Source organism: Mandrillus leucophaeus, unplaced genomic scaffold (genome assembly GCF_000951045.1).
Source record: "Mandrillus leucophaeus isolate KB7577 unplaced genomic scaffold, Mleu.le_1.0 Scaffold772, whole genome shotgun sequence".
In the NCBI taxonomy this organism is placed as follows: domain Eukaryota; kingdom Metazoa; phylum Chordata; class Mammalia; order Primates; family Cercopithecidae; genus Mandrillus; species Mandrillus leucophaeus.
In genome coordinates this window covers 1287510-1314871 of record NW_012108386.1, presented here as the reverse complement: position 1 = coordinate 1314871, position 27362 = coordinate 1287510, and the positions used below count along the sequence as shown (strand labels likewise).

General features: G+C 39.1%; 1 protein-coding gene across 4 annotated transcripts in view; it reads left to right on the top strand.

Moving 5' to 3' along the window:
* The first annotated feature begins 23614 nt into the window (after window positions 1-23614).
* VSTM2A (V-set and transmembrane domain containing 2A) overlaps window positions 23615-27362 on the top strand; it is a 28572-nt gene continuing 24824 nt past the window's right edge. For 2 of the 4 annotated variants that reach the window (XM_011966780.1, XM_011966781.1), the window contains exons 1-2: window positions 23615-24100; window positions 25916-26082. In XM_011966780.1, coding sequence (XP_011822170.1) covers window positions 24022-24100; window positions 25916-26082 — 246 coding nt within the window. In that variant the 5' untranslated portion in view covers window positions 23615-24021. Of the gene's footprint in view, window positions 24101-25502; window positions 25629-25915; window positions 26083-27362 lie in introns of those variants that run through there. The other 2 variants (XM_011966779.1, XM_011966782.1) reach the window with 2 other exon arrangements.

The following is a 27362-nucleotide window of genomic DNA, read 5'->3' as shown; positions in this document are numbered from 1 at the left end:
ATGACTCATTTTCTCTTGCTGCTTTCAAAATTTTCTCCTTGTCTTTGACTTTTGAAAATTTTATTGTTGTGTATTTCAGTGAAAATCTCTTTAAAAGATAAGACATTTGGGCTTCATGGGCCTGAATGTGCATTTGCCTTTCCATATTTGAGAAGTTTTCTGTCATTATTTTAAAATAAGTTTTGTAACTGTTTACTCTCTTTGCTACTTCCAAAATGTTCCTGATTTTTATATTGGTTTACTAGACAGAGTTTCACAAGAGTCATAGGTTTTCTTTTTTTTTTTTTTTTTTTTATTATTCTGCATGGATAATTTCAAATGACTTATCTTTCAGGTCACTGATTCTTCATTTTGATTGAGTCTGATACTGAAGTTTTCTTGTTAAATTTTTAAGTTAAGTCATTGTATTCTTCAGCTCTTGGATTTTTTTACATCTGTCTCGTTGTTGAAATTATCGTTTTGCTTATGTATTCTTTTCTTGATATTATTTTGTTGTATGTGTGTGTTCTATTACACCTAGCTGAGTCCTTTAGAAATATTGTTTTGAATTATGTGTGAGACAATTCATAGATCTCCATTTCTTTAGGTCAGTAACTGGTGTTTTACTTTAATCCTTTTTGTTTCTTCTTCCATTTTTTTTTATTTTTATAGGTCATGGGGGAACAGGTCATGTTTCATTGGCTTACATGAGTAAGTTCTTTAGTGGTGATTTGTAAGATTTTGGTGCACCCATCAGCTGAACAGTATACACTGCACCTTATTTGTAGTCTTATCCCAAATCCATTGTGTCATTCTTATGCCTTTGCATCCTCATAGCTTAACTCCCACTTATAAGTGAGAACAAACGGTGTTTGGTTTTCCATTCCTGAGTTACTTCACTTAGAATAATAATCTCACACCCAGATCACTGCAAAAGCCATTAATTCATTCTCTTTTATGGCTGAGTAGCATTTTATTTCATATATATATATACACACACACATATATGCATATGTGTATATATATATATACACACACACATATCAGTTTCTTCATCCATTCATTGATTGTTGGGCATTTGGGTTGGTTCCACGATTTGCATTTGTAAATTGTGCTACTATAAACATGTGTGTGCAAGTATCTTTTTCAAATAATGACTTGTTTTCCTCTGGGTAGATACCCAGCAGTGGGATTGCTGGGTCAAATGATAGTTCTACTTTAAGTTCTTTAAGAAATCTCCACACCCTTGTCCATCGTAATTGTACTAGTTTATATTCCCACCAGCAGTGTGGAGTGTTTCCTGTTCACCACATCCACATCAACATCTACTATTTTTTTAATTTTTTATTATGGCCATTCTTGCAGGAGTAAGGTGGTATCACATTGTGGTTTTGATTTGCCTTTCCCTGATCGGTAGTGATGTTGAGCATTTTTTCATATGTTGGTTAGCCATTTGTATATTTTCTTTTGAGGATTATCTAGTCATGTCCTTAGCCCACTTTTTGATGGCGTTGTTACTTTTTTTCTTGTTGATTTATTTGAGTTCATTGTAGATTCTGGATATAAGTCCATTGTCAGATGTCTAGATTGTGAAAATTTTTTCCCACCCTGTGGGTTGTCTGTTTGCTCTGTTGACTGTTCCTTTTGCTGTGCAAAGGTCTTTAGTTTAATTAGGTCCCAGCTATTCATCTTTGTTTTTATTGCATTTGCTTTTGGGTTCTTGGTCATGAAGTCCTTGCTTAAGTCAGTGTCTAAAAGGGGTTTTTCCAATGTTATCTTCTAGAATTTTTAGTTTCAGATCTCAGATTTAAGTCCTTAACCCATCTTGTGTTGATTTTTTATAAGATGAGAGATGAGGATCCAATTTCATGTGACTATGACTAGCCACATGAAACTTTTCCAGCACCATTTGTTGTAAAGGGTGTCTTTTCCCCACTTAATGCTTTTGTTTGCCCTGTTGGAGATCAGTTGGCTGTAAGTATTTGGGTTTACTTCTGGGCTTTCTATTCTGTTCCATTGGTTTATGTGCCTATTTTTATACCAGTACCTTTCTGTTTTTTGACTATGGCCTTATAGTATAGTTTGAAATCAGGTAATGTGATACCCCACCTCCAGATTTGTTCTTTTTGCTTAGTCTTGCTTTGGGCTCTTTTTTGGTTCCATATGAATTTTAGAATTTTATTTTTTAATTTTGTGAAGAATAATGGTGATATTTTGATGGGAATTGCATTAATTTGTAGATTGCTTTTAGCAGTATGAGCATTTTCACAATGTTGAATCTACCCATCCATGAGCATGGGATGTATTTCCATTTGTTTGTATTGTCTACGATTTCTTTCAGCAGTGTTTTCTAGTTTTCCTTGTAGAGGTCTTTTACCTCCTTGGTTTGGTATATTCCTATTTTATTTTTTAATGCAGCTATTGTAACAGGGATTGAGTTCTTGATTTGATTCTCAGCTTGGTCGATGTTGGTATATAGAAGAGCTACTGATTTGTGTATATTAATTTTGTATCTGGAAACTTTGCTGAATTTTTTTTATCACTTCTAGGAGCTTTCTGGAGGAGTCTGTAGGGTTTCTAGGTAAACAATCACACCATCAACAAACAGTGACAGTTTGACTTTCTCTTTATCAATTTGGATGCCTTTTATTTCTTTCTCTTGACTGATTGCTCTGGCTAGGAATTTCAGCACTATATTGAAGAAGAGTAGAGAGAGTGGGCATCCTTGTCTTGTTCCAATTCTCAGAGGGAACGCTTTCAACTTTTTCTTATTCAGCTGTGGGTTTGTCACAGATGGCTTTTATCATGTTGAGGTATGTCCCTTGTATGCCAATTTTATTGAGAGTTTTAATCATAAAGGGATGCTGAATTTTGTCAAATGCTTTTTCCGCATCTATTGAGATTATCATGTGATTTTTTTTTTTTAATTCTGTTTATGTGGTGCATCGCTTTTATTGACTTGGGTATGTTAAACCATCCCTGCATCCCTGGTATAAAACCCGTTTGATCATGGTGAATTATCTTTTGGATCTGTTGTTGGATTCGGTTAGCTAGTATTTTGGTAAGGATTTTAGCATCTGTGTTTATCTGGAATATGGTTTTCTAGTTTATGTGCGTAAAGGTGTTTATAGTACCCTTGAATGATCTTTTGTATTTCTGTGATGTCAGCTGTAATATCTCCCATTTCATTTCTTATTGAGCTTATTTGGATTTTCTCTCTTCTTTTCTTGGTTAATCTTGCTAATTGTCTATCAGTTGTATCTTTTCAAAGAACCAGCTTTTTATTTCATTTATCTTTTGTATTTTCTTATTTCAATTTCACTTAGTTCTGCTCTGATCTTGGTTATTTCCTTTCTTCTGCTGAGTTTGGGTTTGATAGTTTCTTGAGGTGTGACCTTAGATTGTCTGTTTGTGCTCTTTCAGACTTTTTGATGTAGGCATTTAGGGCTATGAACTTTCCTCTTAGCAATGCTTTTGCTGTGTCCCAGAAGTTTTGATAGGTTGTGTCACTACTGCTGTTCAGTTTGAATAATTTTCTTATTTCCATCTTGATTTAATTTTTGACCCAATGCTCATTTAGGAACAGGGTATTTAACTTCCATGTATTTGCATGCATTCGAAGGCTCCTTTTGGAGTTGATTTCCAGTTTTATTTCACTATGGTCTGAGAGAGTGCTTGATATAATTTCAATTTTCTTAAATTTATTGAGGCTCATTTTTGTGGCCTATCATATGGTCTATCTTGGAGAAAGTTCCATGCACTGTTGAATAGGATGCATATTCTGCAGTTCTGGGTGGAATGTTGTGTATATATCTGTTAAGTCCATTTGTTCCAGGGTATAGTTTAAATCCATTGTTTCTTTGTTGACTTTCTGTCTTGATCACCTGTTTAGTGCTGTCAGTGAATTGAAGTCCCACACTATTATTGTGTTGCTGTCTATCTCATTTCTGAGGTCTATTAGTAATTGTTTTATAAATTTGGGAGCTCCAATGTTAGGTGCATATATGTTTAGGACTGTGATATTTTCCTGTTGGACAAGGTCTTTCTATCATTATATGATGTCTCTCTTTTTTTTTAACTGCTGTTACTTTAAAGTTTGTTTTGTCTGATATACTCCTGCTCACTTTTGGTGTCCATTTGCATGAAATGTATTCCCTCACCGCCCCCCACCCCTCCTTTACCTTAAGTTTATGCAAGTCCTTAGTCTCTTGAAGGCACCAGATAGTTCCTTGGTGAATTCCTTTCCATTCTTCTACTCTGTATCTTTTAAGCAGAGCAATTAGCTCATGTACACTCAATGTTAGTATTGAGATGTGAGGTACCATTCCATTCGTTGAGCTGTTTGTTGCCTGTATACCTTGGTTTTTGTGTTCTTGGTTTTTTTATTGTACTTCTGTTTTATAGGTCCTGTGAGATTTATGCTTTAAAGAGGTTCTGTTTTGATGTGTTTCCAAGATTTGTTTCAAGATTTAGAGCTCCTTTTAGCAGTTCTTGTAGTGGTGGCTTAGTAGTAGTGAATTCTCTCAGCATTTGTTTGTCTGAAAAAGACTGTATCTTTTCTTTCTATATGAAGCTTACTTTCACTGCATACAAAATTCTTGGCTGATAATTGTTTTGTTTGAGGAGGCTGAAGATAAGGCTCCTATATCTTCTAGCTTGCAGGTTTCTGCTGAGAAATCTGCTAATCTGATAGATTTTCCTTTAGAGGTTACCTAGTGCTTTTGTCTCACAGCTCATAAGATACTTTCCATAATCTTAACTTTAGATAACTTGATGACAATGTCTCTAGGCAATGATCTTCTTGTGATTAGTTTCCCAGGTGTTCTTTGCACTTCTTGTATTTGGATATCTTGGCCTCTAGCAAGGCCTGGGAAGTTTTCCTTGATTATTCTCCCAAATATGTTTTCCAAACTTTTATATTCCTATTTTTCCTCCGGAACACTGATTATTCCTACATTTGGTCATTTAACATAATCCCCGACTTCTTGGAGGCTTTGTTCATATTTTGTTTTTCTTTTTTCCTTGTCTTTGTTGGATTAGGTTAATTCAAAGACCTTGTCTTTGAGCTCTGAATTTCTTTCTTCTACTTGTTCAATTCTATTACTAAGACTTCCCAGAGCATTTTGCATTTCTATAAGTGTGTTCATTGTTTCCCGAAGTTTTGAATGTTTCTTATTTATGCTGTTGCTTTGAATATTTCTCCCTTCAATTCTTATATATATGTATTTTTAATTTCCTTACACTGGACTTCGCCTTTCCCTGGTACCTCCCTGATTAGCTTAATAACTAACTTCCTGAATTCTTTTTTGGGTAAATCAGGGATTTCTCCTTGGTTTGGGTCCATTGCTGGTGAGCTAATGTGATTTTTTGGAGGTGTTAAAGAAACTCGTTTTGTCATATTACCAGAGTTTGTTTTCTGGTTCCTTCTCATTTGGGTAGGCTCTGTCAAAGGGAAGGTCTAGAGCTGAAGGCTGCTGTTTAGATTCTTTTGTCCCACAGGGTGTTCCTTTGACGTAGTACTTGCCTCCCTTTTCCTATGGATGTGGCTTCCTTAGAGCCGAGCTGTAGTGATTGTCATCTCTCTCCTGGATCTAGCCACTCAGCAAGTCTATCCAGCTCCAGGCCGGTACTGGGGGTTGTCTGCACAGTCTTATGATGTGAACCATCTATGTGTCTCTCAGCATGAATACCAGCACCTGTTCCAGCGGAGGTGGCAGGGGGGGTAAAATGGACTCTGTGAGGATTCTTAGCTTTGGTGGTTTAATTCAGTATTTTTGTGCTGGTTGGCCTCCTGCCAGAAGGCAGCGCTTTCCGGAGAGCATCAGCTATGGTGGTATGGGAAGGAACAGGCCATCGGCAGGGCCTTAGAACTCCCAAGATTATATGCCCTTTGTCTTCAGCTACCAAGGTGGGTAGGGAAGGACCATCAGACTGGGGCAGGGTTAGGCATGTCTGAGCTCTGACTCTCCTTGGGTGAGGTTTGCTACAACTGCTGTCAGGGATGGGGGTGAGGTTCTCAGGTCACTGAAGTTGCACAACTCCATAATCCTTGGAGGATTACGGCTGCCCCTACTGTGTCATGCAGGTTGTCAGGGAAGTGGGGGAAAGCTGGCAACCACAGGCCTCACCTAGCTTTCACACAATCCAAAGGGTCGGTCTCACTCCTACCGTGCTCCCCACGACAACACCAAGTCTGTTTCCAGGCAGTGAGCAAGCAGGACTGAGAACTTTCCCAGGCCACCCACCTCCCAGCTGTGACTTTCCTTCTTCCCCCATCTGTGGAATCTGCACACCAGATTCACACCCTCACCCAAGTTCTGGCCAGGAGGTTTCTTAATCAGTTCAAATTGTCACAAAGTTCAGCTGGAAATTCTGTTCTCCCTGTGGTCTTTTCCCAGTGCCTCTGGTGGTCCTCACAAAGGACCCCTGTGAGGCCAGGCAAAAACGACTGGCTAGGGAGCCCGGCGAGCTCCCAGAGCTTTTCACGCTGCTTCCTCTATCCCCATATTTCACTTGGCTTTCTAAATTAACTCAGCTTCAGGTAAGGTCAGAATCTTCTCCCACAATCTAGGCTGTCAGTTTCCCCAGTGGGAATGTATATTCCAGGGCAGACGATCTCCCTTTCCCCCTTCCAGAGTTTGGGCACTCACAGTATTTGGAGTGTCTCCCAGGTCCTGCAGAAGCAATCCGCTTCCTTCAGGGGATCTGTGGTTCCTCTCAGGTTTCCTCATGTATTCCTGCAGTTGTTCTGGAGCAAAAAAGTTCATGATGGGAGTCTCCACACAGTGCTCTGTCAGTCCAAGTTGGAGCTGCAATCTAGTCCTGCCTCCCATATGCCGTGATCTGCCGGAAGTTCTGTTTTGATCCTTTAGTGGTGTCATGTTTCCCTGTTTATTTATGACCCCTCATGTCTTTGGGCCATTTCCTGTATGTTTAAAGAAGTAGGCACCTCTTCCAGTATTTACAACTGAATTTGGCAGGGAAAACCCTCTAGTAGTCAGCCAATCCAGAGATTCCTGGCAGGCTGATTAGTGAGGCCTATGGTTGAGCTTGCTGCAGAAGATAGCCCTTGAATAAGTTTTCCTGATTCCTGGGTCGAGGGAAAGGAGGGCTTGGCCTGAGGGCAGACCTCTATCCTGAGTCTGTGGGTACAGGCTTAGGTCCTGAGTCCATGAGGAAGTATCTGGTGCCAGAGTTCTCTGTGGTGGGCCTGGTGCCTGGATCTGCGAGGGAAGTTCTGAACCCTAAGTCTGTGGGAGCAGAGTGGGGCCTGGGTCTGTGGAACCAACCTGCCCGAAGCCTGGGTCTGTAAGAACTGACCTGGAGCTGGGGCAGTCCTTGAGTCTAGATTGGGGGCCAGCACAGTACAGGGTGTGACTAAACCATGGTTTCTTTAGGGGCTAGCCTGATGCTAGGGCAAGCCTAGAGCCTTGGTCTATAGGTGCAGGCTTGGAACTTGGATCCACAGAGGCTGGCTTGGTGCCAGGGTCTACAGTGAAGCTAGGGGCACACTTCACTATCCTTCTCAATCACGGAGGGATCTCTGTGCTGTGGCTTTGTGGTCTTAGGGAAGAGGTGACATGAATAACGTGAAACTGTGCTTCCTACCCTCTTCAATGTGTGTCTTCTCATTTCCGTGCTCCACCCAGGTGCTGTAGTCACTCACTGGAATTCCTTTGCTCTTTTGAAGATATTTTCATGCATGGATGCCTTTTCCAAATGATGTTACTTTGAGGGGACAAGTGCAAGAAACTCCTGTTTCACCATCTTGCTTATATCACTCTTTGTGTATTTTTAAGTAAACACTTTTAATTTTGAAACATTTAGATTTACAGAAAAAATGCAGTTAGTGAAGAAAACTCCTATATATACCCCACACCTAGTTATCTTACTATTAACATCTTACATTAGTGTAATTATTTGGTTACACTTAATAAACAAATGTTGATAAATTATCTTTCGGTAGAGTTTATATTTTATTCAGATTTCCTTAGTTTTTACCTAATTTTATTTTATTTTTCAGGATCCAATTCAGTATACCACAATGCATTTATTCATCATATTTTCTTAGGTTGTAATTTTTCAGAATTTCCTTATTTTTTATGAAAAATAAGGAAAATTTTTATGACCTTCACAGTTTTGAATACTAATGTCAGGCAATTGTAAAATGTCTCTCAGTAGACAATAATGTGATAATTTTCTCATAATTAGACTTAGGTTATGGACTTAGTGGAAGAAGACCACGGAAGTATGAAAACATTCTCATCACACCATATCAAGGGTCTATGAAAGTATGGAATCAAATATGCTTATTTTATACTTAGTGTTATAACACAACACTACTTTGCTTAATTTTTGTTAAATTTTTTCAATTTTGACAATTGAGAATTATTTCAGTTGGCTCCTGTGTCCCTTTGACTTGTCTTCATCATTCTTACTGTTTTAAGCACTTCTTCACTCTCTGCTGGTACTACAAGATGCTCCAGGCTTAACTTGTGTATTTTTTGCTCCAGTCCTAGAATTTCTCCAAGAGGCCTCTATTAATTTTATTGAAGAATGGTATTAGAAACTAACTTCTCAGAAGTAGCTATGCTCATTGCTACAGTGTTACTTTTGCATCTAGGATTTCTCAACTGCAAAGGCATATATATAATTGTATACTAACAATTTCTACACACATATATCTACTTATTTCTATGTGTAACCAACTGTTTTTATACCAATTTAAACAAATTTATTGGATGCTTCCAACTGTAATCCATTATCACATGGATCATTCTGGTTTTGTCTCTTGCTTATTTGCAATTTTCCACTCTGATAGAGAGAAACCTAGCTTCCAACCATCTTCTATCCATTTATTTGTTTAATTCCAGTGTATATGTAGTGGTTTCAGAATTATTAACTCCCATAGAAACAACTTTTTCAAGTCTTTAGTTGAAAATAGTCCTTATGCATATTTCCTTTCCTATCAATCCTATAGACTACTTATTTCTAAATTAACTTAAATCAGCACCTATTCCTCACCCCATTCAGTGAAGTTGTTTCTAACATTTGCAGTAGAGTTAGAATCTTTCTTCATATTCTGCTTTCCATCCTGGAAACTCATAATTAAATTTTTAAAATGTGCATAATTAAAGTTCAGTCTTTATGCTGTAAAGTTGGTTTTCAAAGGTATATTATTTATGTATCCACCATTACAGTGTAATACAGAATAGTTTCACCATCCTAAATAATTTTTGTTTTTTTTTTTAAGATAGAGCCTTGCTCCATTGCCCAGGCTGGAGTGTAGTGGTGCAATCTCAGCTCATTGCAACCTTTGTCTTCTGGTTCGGATGATTCTCCTGCCTCAGCCTCCTGAGTAGCTAGGATTACAGGTGTGGGCCACCAGGCCCAGCTAATTTTTTGTATTTTTAGTAGAGATAGGGTTTTACCATGTTGGCCGGGCTGGTCTTGAACTCCTGATCTCAGGTGATTCGCCCACCTTGGCCTCCCAAAGTGCTAGGATTACACATGTTAGTCACCATGCCTGGCCCCTAAAACAATTCTCATGTTCACTTATTCCACCTTCTCACCCGCTTTGAACAGTAGCAACCACTGTTACGTTTACAAAAAGTCATATAACTGAAATCATACAGCATGTACCCATTTCAGGCTGACTTTTTTATTTAATAATAGGCATTTAATATTCCTCCATGTTGTCATATGAATTAATAAGTCATCCTTTTTTTCCACTGAGGAATATGCCATTGTCTGGCTGCTGCAGTTTTTTAATCCATTCAGCTATTAAAGGACATTTTAGTTGCTTCCAGCTACTATGAATAAAGTTTCTAATAGCACTTTTGCATACTGGTTTTGTGTGAGCATACATTTTCAAATAAATTGGGTAAATATTTAAGAACACAGTTACTGGATCATAAGAGAGACAGTATTTTAGCTCTCATATATTGCAGTTCCAGAAGCAATGGATGAGATTTTCTGTTTCCCTGCATCCTCACCAGCAATTGGTTTTGTCAGGTTTTTGGATTTTAGCCATTCTAATAGGTTTAGCAGTATCTCATTATTGTTTTAGTTTGCATTTCCCAAATGGCAAATGTTTTGTATCTTTTCACATGCTTATTTGCAATATGTATATCTTCTTTAGTGTGAGTTGTCTATTCAGATCCTTTCTCATGCTTTCATTTACTTATTTCCTTATGATTAAGATTTAAGAGTTTTCTGTATCTTGTGGATACAAGCTCTTTATTAAATATGTGTTTCTCAAATAGTGTCTCTCAGCCTGAGGCTTGCCTATCTAATCCCTTAACAATGTCTTTTACAGGACTTTTTTTTATTTTATTAAAGTGTAACAACTTTTTTTCTTCTATGAATTGTGCTTTTGGCATTGTGCCTGAAAATTAATTCTAAAACCCAAGATCTCAATTTTCTGATGTTTTCTTCTAGAAGTTTTACAGTTTTGAATTTTATATTTATGTCTATTACTCTTTTGAGATAATTTTTGTGAATAGTGTAATGCATGTGTCTAGGTACATATGGAGTTCTAGCTGTGAAAGAAACATTTGTTGAAAACACTATCCTTTCTCAATTAGGTTGTGTTTGTGCCTTGTCTCTTCATGTATTTTTAATCACAGATGTGAAAAATATTCTAAAACTTTTTGATGTCAGAAAAATAGATCTAGACCAGTTTTATTGTTAAATAAGCAATTGTTCATCTCACCAATGGTCTTGGCATTGAACAAAAGTACATACAGTTTCTAGGTATTCATTTTTGGTTGTGTTCACTACTCCCTTGAATGTGATTTTCTATCTTTACCGTTGCTTTACTCCACATCTTTTCCACCCTGCAGTAATAAGGAGCTTCCAAAACTGCAAATCAAATATTGTCTCTCTTCCAACATCATCTGCTTCTCAGGGACAGTTTTTTTTGTTTTTTTTTTCTGACAGGCACTAAACTGTGTACTAAAGGAAAAATATTGAGCAAAGTAACTCAAATTACGAACAAACAGAGCTAATGGTCTGTAATGAAAAATAGAATATTAGTAAGCAATTACCACAGAGTGACAAGTTGTATAAAAGAAATGCAGGTGATTGGAAGTGCAGAAAAGGTGTACTATAGCATAGAGTGATCAGAAAGAATCTTCTGAAGTGATATTCAAGTGTCATCTTTATGTTGATTCAGAGTGATCCATGTGAAAACTTGAAATAGGAGAAGTGGAGGTAGAAACGTTGCTCTTGGAGAGAAACATCTTTTGTACTGACAAAGCATAGAATATTTTTTACCAGATAAAAATGAAAGATAAAATTAAATGTGTCAGTGCCAAGAGATAAAGCTAAAGAGCTAGGCAGGAATGGCCCCCCAAAATATTACAGCTATTATTCCAGTGATGATATTGGAAGAGAGACAATATTTGATTTGCAGTTTTGGAAGCTCCTTATTACTGCAGAGTGGAAAAGATGTAGAGTAAAGCAACAGTAAAGACAGAAAATCACATTCAAAGGTTGTGTGGTAATCTAGGTAGCCTGGTGTTGACGTTAAGAGTTGAAATTCAAGTAGTAATAACAGGATAAATCAACAGGACTTGTTGATTCATTGGAAATTGGGGGAAAAAGAAGAAAGCAAGATGACGTGAAGTTCTCTTAATTGCAGAATGATTGCAATATAATGCCATTGCTGTGTTAGTAAACAGCAAAATAAGTACAGATTTGGGAAGATCACAAGATAAGTCTTGGCCATGTTGAGTTTGATGTGCCTGGGACATATTAAAGTGAATATTTTCAATAGTCAGAAGGTCCTAGATCTCAGAAGAGAAGTTTTGAATTAAAGGTGTAGGCCTGGAGATTCTCAATGATGTAACTGAAATTGAAATACCTGAGATTGTTAAGACTTGGGTAAAGAATGAAAAGAATATGGCATAGGACATAGTTCTTAGAAGTACTAGTATAGAATGAAGGATTGAAAAAGAGGGCCTTGGTTAAAAGGTACTGGGGACAGCCAAAGAAATAGGAAGAGAAATAGAAGATTGTGATGCTTAAAAATCAAGAGAAAATAAAGTTTTAAATGCATAAGTTGGCCATCAGAATTAAATTATGTTGAGAGGTCCAATTAGGTAAGACATGAAAAATGTCCACTGGTTTATTTTGCAAGAACGTTTTTAGTCACCTTGGTGAAAAAAGTTTCAGTGAATTTCTGTTGGCTCAATCCTGATTACACTGGATTAAGTCATGAATGGAAAATGGATGTATTATAAAAGGGAAAGCCATCTGAGAACCAACCTAAGTTCAGCCCATAAAGACCATTTGGGAAATAAGGCAACACCAACAGAGTCTGTGTGGAGTGAGCCACAGGGCAACAGAACAGCTGGAAACCACCCCTGGGGAACCTGCATCAGCTGCCTTGAGTCCTGTGACCATTGTCAGGTTGGTCCTTTGCCCTCTCCCTTCTCCGGGCCTACTGTCTGGAATATAGATGTGGCCACATTGGACCACAAAGACGAGGACCACATTCAGCCTCTCTCAGACTTCAGAGAGCAGACTATCAGAAAAGCCTTGAATCTCTCTGACCTCCAGACATTGTTTGTGTGAAAGGGAAATGAAGTTCAGTCTTGCTTAAGGTGTTATTTGGGGGGTTTCGTCACTCTGAACATAATTTAATTCTTACTAATAAACCTGCTGTCTTACAGTGCTAGCTTCACTCCTGCAGGTAAGTTTGTGTGTTTGGTGACAGAAAGCTGAAGGAGCTTTCCTTCCATAGCCTCTATCGAATATTTAGAGCAGCAATAGTGGGTGTCTTGGGTGTCTTTATATCACAAAAGGAGAGCTCTTGAGGCTGAAGGAAGAGGTAGCTGGCAAGAGTATGAAATAGTAACTGTGGAGAGTGGAGAGTGAACCAAGTAAGGGATTATTAGATTTATAATTATTACTTTGAAAACAATAGTTAATAGATTTATAATTATTGCTATGAAAATAATAGTGTTACAAGCAACACCAAGGGCCCATTCGAGACTACTAAGAATGAGTGTTTCATGATATCAGTTTAATGGTAATGGTTTTGAATTTCTTTTTTTTTTTAATTAAAGAAAACATAAATGTCCAGATCAACAAATCAACACATAGAACACCCACAGAACAAGTTCCCAGGTCAGGAAATAGAATATGATGAGACCCGCTGGGCCCCTACCCACATGACACCCCTTTCCCTTTTCCAGTATTTATTTCTATCACCATAGTATAGCTCTACCTGGTTTTAAAACTTTATTGAATGGCACCATAGAGTATGTACTCTTCTGTGTCTAACCTCCTGTGTTCAATACATTTATGAGACTTACCAATTTTGTTGTCTATAGGTATACTTATTGATTTTCTTTGATGTCTGATATTTAATTATATGAATATGCCACAACTTATTAAGCTGTAGATAGACATTAGGGTTACTTACAGTTTTGACCACTTAAATATAATTATCATGGATTATGCCAGGTAATTATTGTGATATTATTGCATAAGTTTCTTAGTGTACAGATACACAAATTCCTACTGAATATATACCTAGGAGTGGAATTAGAGTTCATAGTTAGTGTAAGTACATCTTACACTTAGCAGACATGTTAAACTGTGTTCCAAAGTGCTAGTACTAATTTGGTGGTATTCCCACCACATTGCATGAGCCTTCCTATATTGCTTCACATATTCCTTCACAGGTCAATACTTGAAATAATACTCGAAAATAACAATCTTCTAAATTTGGCGATTCTAATGGGAGCTTACTATCTCACTGTTCTTTCATTTATATTTGAGTTGCTACTAAAGAGATGAAATGTCTTCATGTATTTATTCACCTTTTTGATATTCTCTTTTGTGAAGTGAGTGTAAAGTGTTTTGTTGATTTTAAAAAATAGTTTGCCTTTTCTTATTGATCTATAGAAATTTTTAATATATTCTGAATATGAGCTTTTCTATTCTACTCTACATCTTTCATTCTTAATTAATAGAATCTTTTGGTGAACAGAACTTAATTTTAATGGAGTTCAGTTAGTCAATTTTTTCCTTTATGGGTGGTAATTTTAGCCCCATTTAAGCAATACTTCCCTATACCAAAATCAAGAGTATTTTCCTCTATGTTATTGCTAGGAACTTTAATGTTTTGGTGTTCTCATTTCGATCATATTAAACCTAGGTTTTTTTCTGAACAGAGTTTGAAGTTAGGAATCATATTTTCCTTTGTTTCCATGCAGTCATCCAAATGACCAACCATTATTTATAGAAAATATCTTCCTTTGATTATTTACCTCAAATCTCACCTTTATCATATATAAAAGTCCACGTATACACCTTCAGATGCCTAAATTCTCTCCTTTAATATCATTTGTTCATTTTTCTAAGCTCATGCTAATATGACAATGTCCTAACAATTCTTTATATTGTCTTAATACCTAGTAGATCAAGGCTTCATAGCTGCTATAGTCTGAATATTTATGTCCTCTACAAAATTCATACGTTACAGTCTAATCCCCAATGCGATGGCATTTGGAGGTGGGGCTTTTAGAAGATGATTGGGTTATGAAAGTGAACACCTCATGAATGGAATTGGTGTCCTTATAAAAGAAACCTGAGAGCTCTTTCACCATGTCTATTCAGGCAAAGACACAGTGAGAAGACAATAATCTATAAATCGGGAAGTGCACCCTCACCATCTGCCAGTGCCTTCATCTTGGATTTCCCAGCCTCCAGAATTATGGGGAGTAAATTTCTGTTGTTTATAAGCCACCCAGCCTTATGGTATCCTGTTGTAGCAGCCCATATTGACTAAGGCAATATCTCTTCTTTAAAAAAAAATTTGCTATTCTTTATCCTCAAAAATTTCCAGAAGAAATGTAAAATTGCTTGTCAATCACCACAAATGACCTCTTGAGATTTTTATTAGATTGCATAAATACATAAACTCATGTGTCTTCCAGTCAATGAAGATGAAAATACCCTCATTTTATTTAGATATTCTTATATTTCTCTCAACACATTAATAGTTTTCTATATAGAGATCCTGCACTTTTTCATTGGATTTATTCACGAGTGTTTGATAATTTTATTCTTTTGTAAATTTTATCTTTTTAAACTATTTTAATAGTCAATCTTTATTGCTAGGATATGGAAATACAATTGATTTGATACATTGACCTTATATGCAACAATTTTTTCTAAATTTATATATAAATTCTGACAATTTATCTTTAGGTTTTGAATTTTCTACATATATAATCATATCAACTGTAAATATTGTCAGTTTTATTTCAACTTTTTTGATTCTTACATATTTTATTCATTATTCTTGACTTAACGTGCTGTTAGCTAGTACCTCCAGTACAATGTTGAATGGTTCTGAAGGTTGTGGGCATTCTCTCTAAGTCCCAAACTCAGAGGCACACACCAACATTTTGCTGTTAAATGTGATATTTGATTTTGATATGTAATAGATGTCCTTCTTAATATTAAGACAGTTCTTATATTTTTGTGTTAAGAAATTTTTAAAATAATAATCACAAATGGATATTTAATTTTATTACATTTTCATTAACTTCTTAAAGTGGTTCACTAAACGAGATCCAAGATTTACCATGCTAGCATTAGAAGTTGAAAGTGGTTCTAAGAGTTTGCTTGGCTGGGTAACTGAAACTTGGATTTAAAGATGGCTTATATTTAAGGAAGTTAAAATTATTAACTTCCATAGTATAATATGGAGAAAAATACCAAAGATTCAGGAAGATAGGAATGCTGTATGTATTTATTATGTGAAACATGTTTACATTCCCACTGTTTCCTGGGAGGGCTCAGAAGACACTCTATTCGCTAAGACATTACCAAGGATCAGTGAAGCATCACTAGCTTCCATAAAGCCAGCTCTGTGGGGTCAGCCTTCTGTAGTGCACCATTGTAATGGGCTCCTTTTTTGATGGGGTTGACTTCTTCAAGGCAGCACTTAAACATTTAACTAAGCAACAAAAGTACAGTAATAAGCCAATTTAATCTGTATGGATCTCTGTTTGTGGCCTATTAATCACGATGAACCTAGAAAATAAATAGGTAACTACTGATACATAGTATTACCCAATATATGCAACTGGGAAAAAACATAAAATACTTTAGATCTGGAAACTTTAGATCTAGAAACTTCATAGAGAAGTTTCTCTATGTCTCTAATCTTAGAAGAGAGAACTCTAGGCTGGAAACAGTAGCTTAGGCCTGTAATCCCAGCACTTTGGGAGGCCAAGGCAGGTGGATCACCTGAGGTCAGGAGTTCAAGACCAACCTGACCAGCATGGCAAAACCCCATCTCTACTAAAAGAAAAAAAAAAATAGCTGATCGTGGTGGCACTATGCCTGTAGTCCCAGCTACTCGGGAGGCTGAGGCAGGAGAATCACTTGAACCCAGGAGGCAGAGTTTGCAGTGAGCCGAGATCGTGCCACTGCACTCTAGCCTGGACCACAGAGTGAGACATCATCTCAAAAAAAAGAATAAAAGAAGAAGAAGAGATAACTCTAAGATGCAATGGAGAGAACTGGAGAAGGTCTGGAGCAGTATGGAAAAGAGAGGGCCCCACAGAGTACAGAAGGCTGGTACATCTTGCTTGGAGAATGAGGGTATCTAGCACATGTGGTCCAATCATGTTGTCTAACTAAAAGATTGCAACTAAAAGAATGCCAGCTACAGTTTTCCCTTTAATCTTACATTTACTCCCTTCTCCCCAGTTCTATCACACCCCCGAAATTCACTGTCACAGCACACCATGCCTGTGTACATGCATTCATGCACACAACACACACATCCGCCATTCTCAGTATGGAGCAGCAAACATAATATTCACAATTAGTAACCAAGCCCTCTGAATATAGCACAAATCCCAGGAAATTTTGAAGACTTGCTTTATCTTTTTCTTTTCTGCTTCTTAAATTGCAGTGCAGTTTCCAAAGTATAGTTTCCTGTACCCATGTTTCCTTACATCTAAAGTGTCTTTGCCCAATCTTAGCAATTACCAAGACTAATTGATGATCTAGCCCAGCCATTGGGGTCATTCCCACAGGACCTATAGGTCTCTCCAAAGAGAATGTGAGCCGACTCCTATTCTCTGAATTTAGAAGACTCTGACTTGGGATCAAAATTTTCTTTTATCCACCTCAAATAATCTCCCAACTAAATTCTGACTATTATATGACTATTTTATTTTATTTTATTTTATTTTATTTTATTTTATTTGCGATGGAGTATTGCTCTGTCGCCCAGGCTGCAGTGCAAAGGCGCGATCTCGGCTCACTGCAACCTCCGCCTCTTGGGTTCAAGCAATTCTCCTGCCTCAGCCTCCTGAGTAGCTGGGATTACAGGTGCGTGCCAGAACGCCCAGCTAATTTTTGTGTTTTTAGTAAAGACAGGATTTCACCATGTTGGTCAGGCTGGTCTTGAACTCCTGACCTCATGAGCCGCCCACCTCAGCCTCCCAAAGTGCTGAGATTACAGGCACGAGCTACTGCGCCAGGCCTGTAAGACTCTTAAATAATCTTTCATCTTGTACCTTGACAATTACGCAGTCATGATTCCTAATTTGATATCGGATCTAAGGCCTTCATGTTACTCTTCAGCTAGGGTAGTCATATCATTTACCATCCAAAAGGCACAGCTTCTGACAGTGTAATAAAAGTGTGTGCTATTAGTAATTCTGATGGGACAACTGGCATGAACTAGGACCATTCTAGTTGTGTCACATTTTTAACCAACCTAGGATTTCCAAGACGCTCCGCTGATTCTCAGGATTCTAAGAGTCCAGGGACTACACAGAGCTCTGTGATGACTAGGATCCCTTACCTAAGTCACTGAGCCCTTCCTACTGTGACCCAATTAACTCCAATCAAGTTTATTATTATAAAGAGTCACTTCATCGCCATTTCATAACATATCTGGCTCAGTTTACTTTAGGATGGGTGGAAGCTCCATACATACTGGAGTCATACCAAAACCCTTTTCCCAAAATAACTCTGCTAGAACACTGCTAAATCAAATATAGAACTCCAGACTGTTGCCCTGCCCCTCTTCTCACACATATCTCATAAATATAGTCTCAAGGCCCTAGTGTATTTTTTATGTAGTCTTGTTTTGAACTAATTTCAGCTTTTCTTTCAAATATTAGTTCTTAATTCCTCAATATCCACAGAGTATACTTACCATAGTTTGCCTCAGGAGCTCAGAATATTCCCATGCATTCTCCTAAAAATATCACTATAAGGTTTCATGGGACTTCCCTTTTCATTCCATCTGAAGTTTACAAAGCCTCAGGTTCATGCGTCAAAGATAGGGATAAATGATAATAAAAATAAGTTAACTTTTATTGAACACTACTGTATACCTGACAGTGTGATCAAGCATTTGCATGCATTATCTCACTGGATCTGCACAAAATATAAAACGGGAACTATTATTTACAGGGAAAGTGGGTGAGATCTAGGAAGGGTAAGTCACTTGCTTAAGAACATATAGATAATAAATACTGAGTGGAAATTTAAGCCCAGGTTTGTAGAACTCAGAAACCACTAATTTTTTTTAGAGATGGAGTCTCACTCTGTCACCCGGGCTGGAGTGCAATGGCATGCTCTCGGCTCACTACAACCTCCGCCTCCCGGTTTCAAGCGATTCTCCTGCCTCAGCCTCCTGAGTAGCTGGGATTACAGGCATGTACCACCACACCTGGCTAATTTTTGTATTTTTAGTAGAGACAGGGCTTCCGCATGTTGTAAGACTGGTCTCGAACTACTGACCTTATGATCTGCCTGCCTTGGGCTCCCAAAGTGCTGAGATTACAGGCGTGAGCCACCGCGCCTGGCCCAGAAACAACTTTTAACTGAGAATGTGTATGCTTAAAAATGTAAGGCTAGCTAAATGTTTATAACGTGTTTTGTTTCTTGAAAGATTTTCACAAGCATTGTTTTAAGTCATTATTTACATTCATTCAAACTGTAAATAGAGGTATAGAACCATAGACAAACTTAGAAATTATAGACTTTATAAAAAATTGCTGCTTTTCTCATAGTTTTGTTTTCTTTCTCTAAATAATTATCTGCTGCACAAAAATAGATATGGAAGGTGGTTACTTGGTTATTCATGCTAAAAATCCATAACAGAATTTTTAATGAGAAACACATATATTGAAATTATTAAATATCACAAATCCTGAGCTTTAACTGCAGCATAATTCTGAAACAGGAAGGAGCATTCCTGAGACAGTACATTCAGCCACAACATCCTCAGCTTTTCTTATCTGGTGGCCTCCAGCTGAAGATATTTTTCACAAAGGAAAGGACACATAATATTGATGCTAACTGGGTTGCTAATGAAGAAATTGAGAGGCACAGCTTAGTTTTGATCATGAGCCCATTTTGATTTCTCATAAGAGAAAAGAAAAATGAATATAAGTGGCCATGAGTTTTGTACGGGGCATCTAAGCAGATTGTGATATTGAGGCTTCCCTTTGCCTTTCCTGGATGTTGCCTCTAGGCCAGACATTACGATTTAAAATGACATAACATGACCTCATGAATAATTTGAGGTCTAACTTCATGAACTCCAATTACAAAGTTACAGTGAGTTCCACAGAATGAAAGCCAGATGTAAGTAATTTACATTTTAGTCATGTATAAAAGGAAGAGATAAAAGGAGAAGTGCCATCTGGAAGATTAAAACCAACAGTAGCCACGTAATGGGCGGTTAGTGTCCACATAGGTCACCTGCCTCTTTAAAATGTTTGACACTTCCAGTGGCCAGCAGTTATTCTCTCTCTCCAAATTGTTTACTTACTAAAACACAAACTCTGAGAAAACAAGTTGTGTTGAGATGTTTAAAAGACTTGTTTACCAGTGTCTAGAAAATAGTTTGGGTGCAATTAATTTTATTTTATGTGGTACTTTTCTTAGTAAACAACAACTTTTATTTGCTTGCCTCAAGATACTTAATGTTTTACCCTACCTTGAAAGCATTTTAGATCTTAGAATCCTGAAGAAATAAAATATTGATTTGCTTCTGTGACACAAGTGACTAATTATGGCAGGTTCCTTGTATGTAGAATGAGTGGTTTGTATTAATTGCTTATTAAATTCTATTCCAATTCTGAAATTCACACATGCTGTGAAGACACTGTACACATATGGAAAGAGGCATTATTCATGCTGCTTCTTCCATCATTATCACATGACAGACTCTCTTGTGTCTTTTAAACTACAACAGGGAGAGACTGATACATTCAGCAGGCCAAAGCATTGACTGGTATAACTAAGTGGAAAGCAAATATGCAAAGCTCATCTTTGGTTAGTATGAGTTAGCAGCTTTCTCCTGCACTCTTATTTTCTTCAATTGAAATAGAATTTCTTTGTGGATATTTTTATATTGCTTCAACATTTAAAGACCCTGTACTATTTCCTTTTATTTCCTGAAGTGAGAAAAGAATTTAATCCAGGAATGAGATTGTGAGTGAAAATGTTTCTCAATACCCTGAAATATTCTCTCTTATGCAGTTTTGATCATCTGTAAAGAAAGCGTTCAAGAACACAGTAGGATACACATCGAAGGGCATGGACAGGAACAGCTCATCTAACCCAGTGAGGATTGTCTTCCAATTCTTTAGATGGCCATTTTAAAAGTTATTTCTAAAGGAAATATCTAATTTTGTATCTTCCAGTTACTTATGAAAAACTTTTAAAGTTTACATTTGGCTCTTAAGCCTCAACTTAGGACAAATTTTGAAAGTGTGATATGGAAAGCCATTCTATCATGAGCCTATGGGAGTGAAATACAGTGATCTCCTTCAACTTTAAGATGGAAAAATGTCCCCGAATCCTTAGGAGAAAAGGGCATAGCCACAAAATGTAAAGACCCTCCCCCTCACCAGTTTAGCTCTTACGTGGATCAATTGCTCTGAAAGTTTGTGTAGAAGCCTACAGACATCACAAAGAAAGTGTTTGAAAGAGTAAGTTGACCAAGTTTGAATATGTAAAAAAAATGAATAAATATAATCTAAATATGATGCCAAAGGAACACAATGGAATGATCTCCAACAGATTGTATTATGCTCAAGGAAAGAGCATATTCAAATAAACATTCCTATTTTAGGTTTTGGGGGAAAATGTCTGAATTTTTAAGAAGCAAAATAATGACCAAAAGCTAATTAACAGGGCAAGAAAGCAATCAAAAAGTGAGATGGTAGAATTTGATTGTTGGAGCACTATCAATAGGTATTTTTTAAGAAGAGATGTGCAATTATTATTATAGGATAAGGCATCAGCAATCATTTTGGCAAAGGAGAAATGGGCAGGAAATATTTCTCTTATATCTGGATGCAGACAAATTTTCTTTCCTGATAATTTACTTCCAATCTTGTGGGAGAGTACAGTGTTTTACAAGGACTTGTATAAAGAATTGGACCTAGTCTCAGAACTGTGATCATGTGATATATTGAATATATTTACTTCTTAATTAAATTTTCTCATTTCAAACTTAATATAGAGACAGTTTATCGTTAACAAGGCAAATGACCTATAGAAGATAATGCATACATGCTTATTAGCACTATTTACAGTCCTTGAGATGATATAACAGATATTTAAGAAAAAAGTGTTGGTCTACATTGGCAAAACTAAAATATCTATTAGGCACTTTTTGTAAGCAGAACAAAAGGTTTTTCCAATTTCATCTTTCTCCTTCCTTTCTTTCTCCCCTCCTTTCTTCTTTGTTTCCTTCATAGCTTAAATACTTATAACTTTCTTTTAAAGTAATTCAATGGTTTATTTTACTAAAAAAGATTTCTCACACTTTATTTTTCACACTCTTAAGCTTATTTTTATTGTACTTTTATTGTTACAGTGATCAAGTACTTCTTTAAAATAGTTGAAATGCTTTGTTAAATTAATTTAGAACTCCTCTTACTTAAAATAAATGCCCTTTATATTGAGAACTGTTTTAACAGCAGATAACCTTGAGGTCAGGTCATTTCCATGACATATTATACTCATGTTTATGCTAAAGGTTGAAATAAAGCCAAAATCATGCTAGCACATTGAAAACATCCTGTTAGGCATAACATTTAAAGCATATACAAGGTTTTGTTGTTTACTTTCCAAGTAATGCTTAGTATGGTTCAGGTGTATTAACTTGGATTATGTTTCTGTGTTCTGAACTCATTGTCCATGAATGTTTGAACATAAAGAGATTCCTTTTCTTAGAATGATAAACTTCAAAATCCTTTGCTAAATACAAGGAGGATACAGAGTCTGGTTGGCCTAAACATGAACAGATGTAAAATATCTCCCATGATTGTCTCCAAATCCCATATTCTGACCCTACTTACAGTGAAAAATAAATATATTTTCAGAAAATAAACAATATTGTGATGAAGTTATTGTGTCTTTAGTTTTCTGAGCTTTAAGTTTTTGCTGCATTCAGCGATAGAAGATAAGTGATTTAAAATGCAACCACTATGTTAATTTTTTCCTGACTAGTAAAGGTATTAGGCAACTACAAATTCTTTATCTGTAAAATGAAAATACATACCCTACATTAGCTTCCTGATAGCACCGTTAAGATTAATTCATATTTCCAACTAATACTGAAAATTTGTGGTATAGTTGCATAGAAATAATAATGGGAATAAAAAATGTGTACTCTTCTTAGATGGTAAATGCTATTAATTTTGTTAAAAAGATTTAAATCCAGTAATAGTTGAGTCGTTAACATAATATACATTGTTGTTTCAGTTCTTAATAAAAAACAGAATGTACATCTCAAATCTTCACCAAGGCAGATAAGTAGATTTCTTCCACATTCTGAAACTTACTGTGATTTTTTGTGTCTAAAATGAGATTCTTTATTCACTTAGTCCCAGGGAACATTACATAATTATTGTGCTATGCAAACGAAAAGCAAATAAACAAAACAAAATCACGTAATGAAGACCTTATGGTATGTAAAACCCCTCCCCCCTCCAAAATACATGGCAGATGAAGGAAAGGAAGGCAGGAGGTATATAATTTTTTAAAAAGTAAACATAGTATGGTGGGCTTTTGTTTCGAGAAAATTCCCTTAATGCGTGACTTTTTGTACTTTTTCTCTTTTCCGTCTGCCAGCTGGAGCGATATGGCTCCTGCATGAGCTGCTTGTACTGAAGGCTGTTCAGCAAGAAATTCGTGTGAAATCGTAGCATGTGATGCTCCTGGTTGGAGCAGTTAATAACTGGTTAAGCGGCATTTCCCTAAATGGCTGTTTTCCTCGGCCCAGCCGTCTCTCCCCCATCCCATTGCCTCCCGGTCCTCAGCAATGCCCCAACTCCCTCCCGGAACCTCTCGCTCTGAGCCCCCCGCCAGCGCCGCAATCCCGCCACTGTATTGTCCTCCTCGGCACCGAGCGATCTGATCCGCCGAGCCAGAAAGACACCCGATGGGGGAGAGAAGCAAAGTGGAAAAAAACCGACGTCCCTGCTCTCCAGAAGGGAGACCCCGGCGGCGCCGCGGTGCCCTGAGCCCTCCGCGGCAGCCCGGCGCGAGCTCCCGGGCGGGGCGCTGTCCAGCGCGCACAGAGTTAAAGGCATCATCGCAGCCATTAGAGGGAAAAGTTGCGGCGCCGCGAGCCCAGCGAAGTCCTCAGCCCGCCCCACTTGCCCACTCCCCACTTCCCGAGCCGGCTCCGTGTTTAGGGAGGGCAGTGATCACGCAAGCCGGAGCGGCGGGCTGACGTTGGACGAGCTGCCAGGTAGCTGGAAGCAGGCAGCCAGGCAGCCGAGACACTTCGCAGCGATTCCAGCCTGGGCTCCGCTGGAAGCCTCGCTGAATCCCAGCCAGCTGGTTCTAACCTTCCAGAATCGCAGTCCCTTCTCCCCACAGCCAGCCCTCGCCGAGCAAGCAGCAGGATGTTTGCAGTGTCGCGCCCAGGGCTCTGAGACAGAGCCTGCCATCCACTCGCACGCCTTTCTTTCAGGGCTTTTCGGCTGTTGGCTACACTGATGTGACCCCCCCTCCCTTTTTGGAATGATGGGGATCTTTTTGGCGTATGTTGGATTTGTTTTCTTTTCCGTTTTATATGTACAACAAGGGCTTTCTTCTCAAGGTAAGTCTGTGCTCAATGGCAAATATACATTTGCTCGCGTGTGTGTGTGTGTTTCTTACACTCAAAAAGAATGGACAGGCAGATAGAATAAGCTTCCTAGCAAGTAACAGTGGGCTTAGGCTGTATAAATAGTGTTCTGTTTCACGATTTTCTTTAAAGTTTATTAAACTGTAGACAAGCTAGGCTGGAGAGAAAATCTAGCTGGTGCCTGACAATGAGGTGGGCTCCTCGGTGAGCACAAACACAGGGTCGATGTGGTGTGTGTGTGTGTGCGTGTGTGTGTGTGCTTTCTATCTGTGTGCATGCACAGGGTAGCCACTCATGCATACATAATCATCACAAACAAACACAGGGCTGGATATGGGGACTCTCCATTACCAGTCCCTCTTCCTTGGGTAGTCAGATTGAGCTTAGAGTTTCCCTTTTCTAGGTCCGTGTGACTCCTTTTGTATGTGTGTTTATCAAAGGACAGACTCCTCTGAGGACCCATAAAAAGCCACAACTTGCATGACAAGCAGCAGCAGCCTGCTGAACCCGATTGTCCAGGACTTCGTAGGCTGCAGTGGTCGTTTCAGCACCATGAACAGATCACATCTCTGCTGCCAAAAGACTGCATCACTTCTGCAAGCAGAAATGCCATACTCCTTCTGCCAGCTAGAATAGAAAAGTCCTTTTCCGATCAGAATGTCTCCTTAATAGCTTCCCTGTTTTAGGTATAAATACAGTTTCATATCACTAGAGATTTTTTTGGGATTTCATAAAATGTTGAAAAGAGACCATGTCTCTCTTTAAAACGGGGGTGAGGTGAGGGGGGGAAGGAGTGCATCCACCCTAAATCATTTCTGCAGTCCTCACAGCCCTCCTCTCTGTAAGTGTGCATTGTGGTTGTGCATTTCCATTGGCCATACAAATCTTTCCAAGACTACTTTTAGGGAACCATCAGCTCTTTGCAAAGTACCCCTTAGATAAGATAAGAACAACCATGTTGGTAACAAGATAATAGCATTGTATGTTCAAGAAATGCCTTTAGGAGGAAGGAAACATATTTTTGTGAGTTTCACCATGGTTTCATGAATCATGCAAACTAGCAGTGTCAAGGTTGGTAATGAAAAGGCTGAGAAACATCTCCATAGTGACTTCTAAATAATATTTAATCTGAACTCATTCTAGATGTGTGATCATTACATCTTAGGATGTATGGCAGTTCGAAATACAGTGACTTGATGGGAACAAATAAAGGTTAATTTGGAGAGAAGGAAACATACACAGTTTATAAAGTGTGCAACTTGTTTCACTACTGCAGGCGTGTTTCACTGGTGTTGCTAATAACTGTTTTGCTGTATCAGGAATGTGCATTTTGACAGATAATCATGATCTACTCTGTTACATGAAACATCCAGTTAGTGGTAGATTGTTTAGAAACTTAGAGGCAAGAGACTCTCCTCATATATCAACTTGACAGATTGTCTAAATTGTATCTCACTAACTCTCTCAGTAAATTTTGCGGAATACTGCAATCTGACAAAAGGTATTTGGATCTACCTGCGGGCATCTTGGCTAACAGAGTTATTGGCAAGCTTGTTAACCTTTCCATTATCTGGATTTGATCAACAACGTAGTGATTTAGGTATGATACCAAAAGTTAGACAGGAAAGAGGCAAAGGAAGGGGGCTGGGGGAACCAGACGAAGCCGGGGATGTAGGAGAGGGGTTTTGTTGTTATTTAAGTCCAGGAAAAATGCAGCGAGCTCTCAAGGAAAGAGACTCTGGCAAGAGAGGTGTGGATATTCCAAAAGGATGCCTTTCTGTTTTGCAGCAAAATTTACCGAGTTTCCGCGGAACGTGACGGCGACCGAGGGGCAGAATGTGGAGATGTCCTGCGCCTTCCAGAGCGGCTCCGCCTCGGTATATCTGGAGATCCAGTGGTGGTTCCTGCGGGGGCCAGAGGAAATGGAACCCGGGGCCGAGGGGGCCGGCGCGCAGGTAGCGGAGCCCGCCGACCCCGCGTCTCCCCTTCGCTTGCCGGGTCCTCAGGGTGTCCGGCCCGAGACTGAGGGCCGAGGTGCTGCCTGGGCACCCCTGGGGAACCGCCCGGTTCTGTGGAAGCGAGTGATCCCCAGGGCTTCCAGGGAGGGAGAGGGAATTTGTCCCGGGGACGCGAAGTTAAAACCCAGAAGGAAGTCCTGCTGCCCATTTTCTTCCTGTTAAACCGGGAAGCGCCTCCTCCTATAAGTTCTGGTTCTTAGGAAGATGCCCGCCTTGCCCCTGCCGCGCCGCCACTTCCCGGGACATCCGCAAGCCCCTTTCCAGGACGGAAGGAGGGGGAGGGGAAGCGGTGGGCGGCCTCCACCCCCCGCCCCACCCCGTCTCCCTTCTCTGGGCACCAGGCACCATCTGGGACCCCAGTCCCCGGGCTGAACAACCAGAGAACCAGAGCGGCCAGCTCCTCTCACCTCTACCTCTAACAGATACGTGGGGTGTCGGGAAGAGAGGGAGAGAGAAGGAAAGGGGAAAATGGAGAAGGGAGAGAGGGAGAGAAGAAAGGGGGAGACCGGGAGAGGCACAGAGAAGGAGAAAGAGACGGAGAGAGGGAGGGGGAAAAAGGGGGAGAGAGGGAAGGGAAAGAGAAGGGAGGGAGAAAGAAGGTAGAAGAGGAGAGAGGGAAGGGGAAGAGGGAGAGAGGGAGTGAGGAGAGGGAGAAAGAGAAGGGAAAGGGGAAGGAGGGAAGGGAGAATTGGAGTGGGGAGGGGAGAAGGAGAGGGGGAGAGGGAGAAAGAAAGGGGGGGAAGGGGTGGGAAACAGGGAAGGGGAGATGGGAAGAGATAGTGAAGGGGAAAGAGAGAGAGGGAAGAGGAAAAGGGAGAGAGGGAAGGAAAAGAGAGGGAAGGGAGAGAGAAAGGAGAAGAGAGGGAGAGTGGGTAGAGGAAAAGGAGGCAGGGGGCGAGAGGGAGAGAGAGAAGGGGAGGGGGAAGGAAGGGAGGGAGGATTGAAGCAGAAAGAAGAGAAAGAAAGGGGTAGAGGGAGAAAGAAGGGGGAGAGAGAGAGAGAGGTAAGAGAGGGGGAAGGGGTGGGAGAGGAGAGAGAATGAGAGGTGGAAGGGGGGAGGAAGAGACGGAGAAGGAGAGAGATGGGGGAGACAGGGCACAGAAGGGAGAGAGGGAGGGAGAGGGAAGGGAGAGAGGGAGGGAGAGGAAAGGGAAAGAGGGAGGGAGAGGGAAGGGAAAGAGGGAGGGAGAGGGAAGGGACAGAAGGAGGGAGAGGGA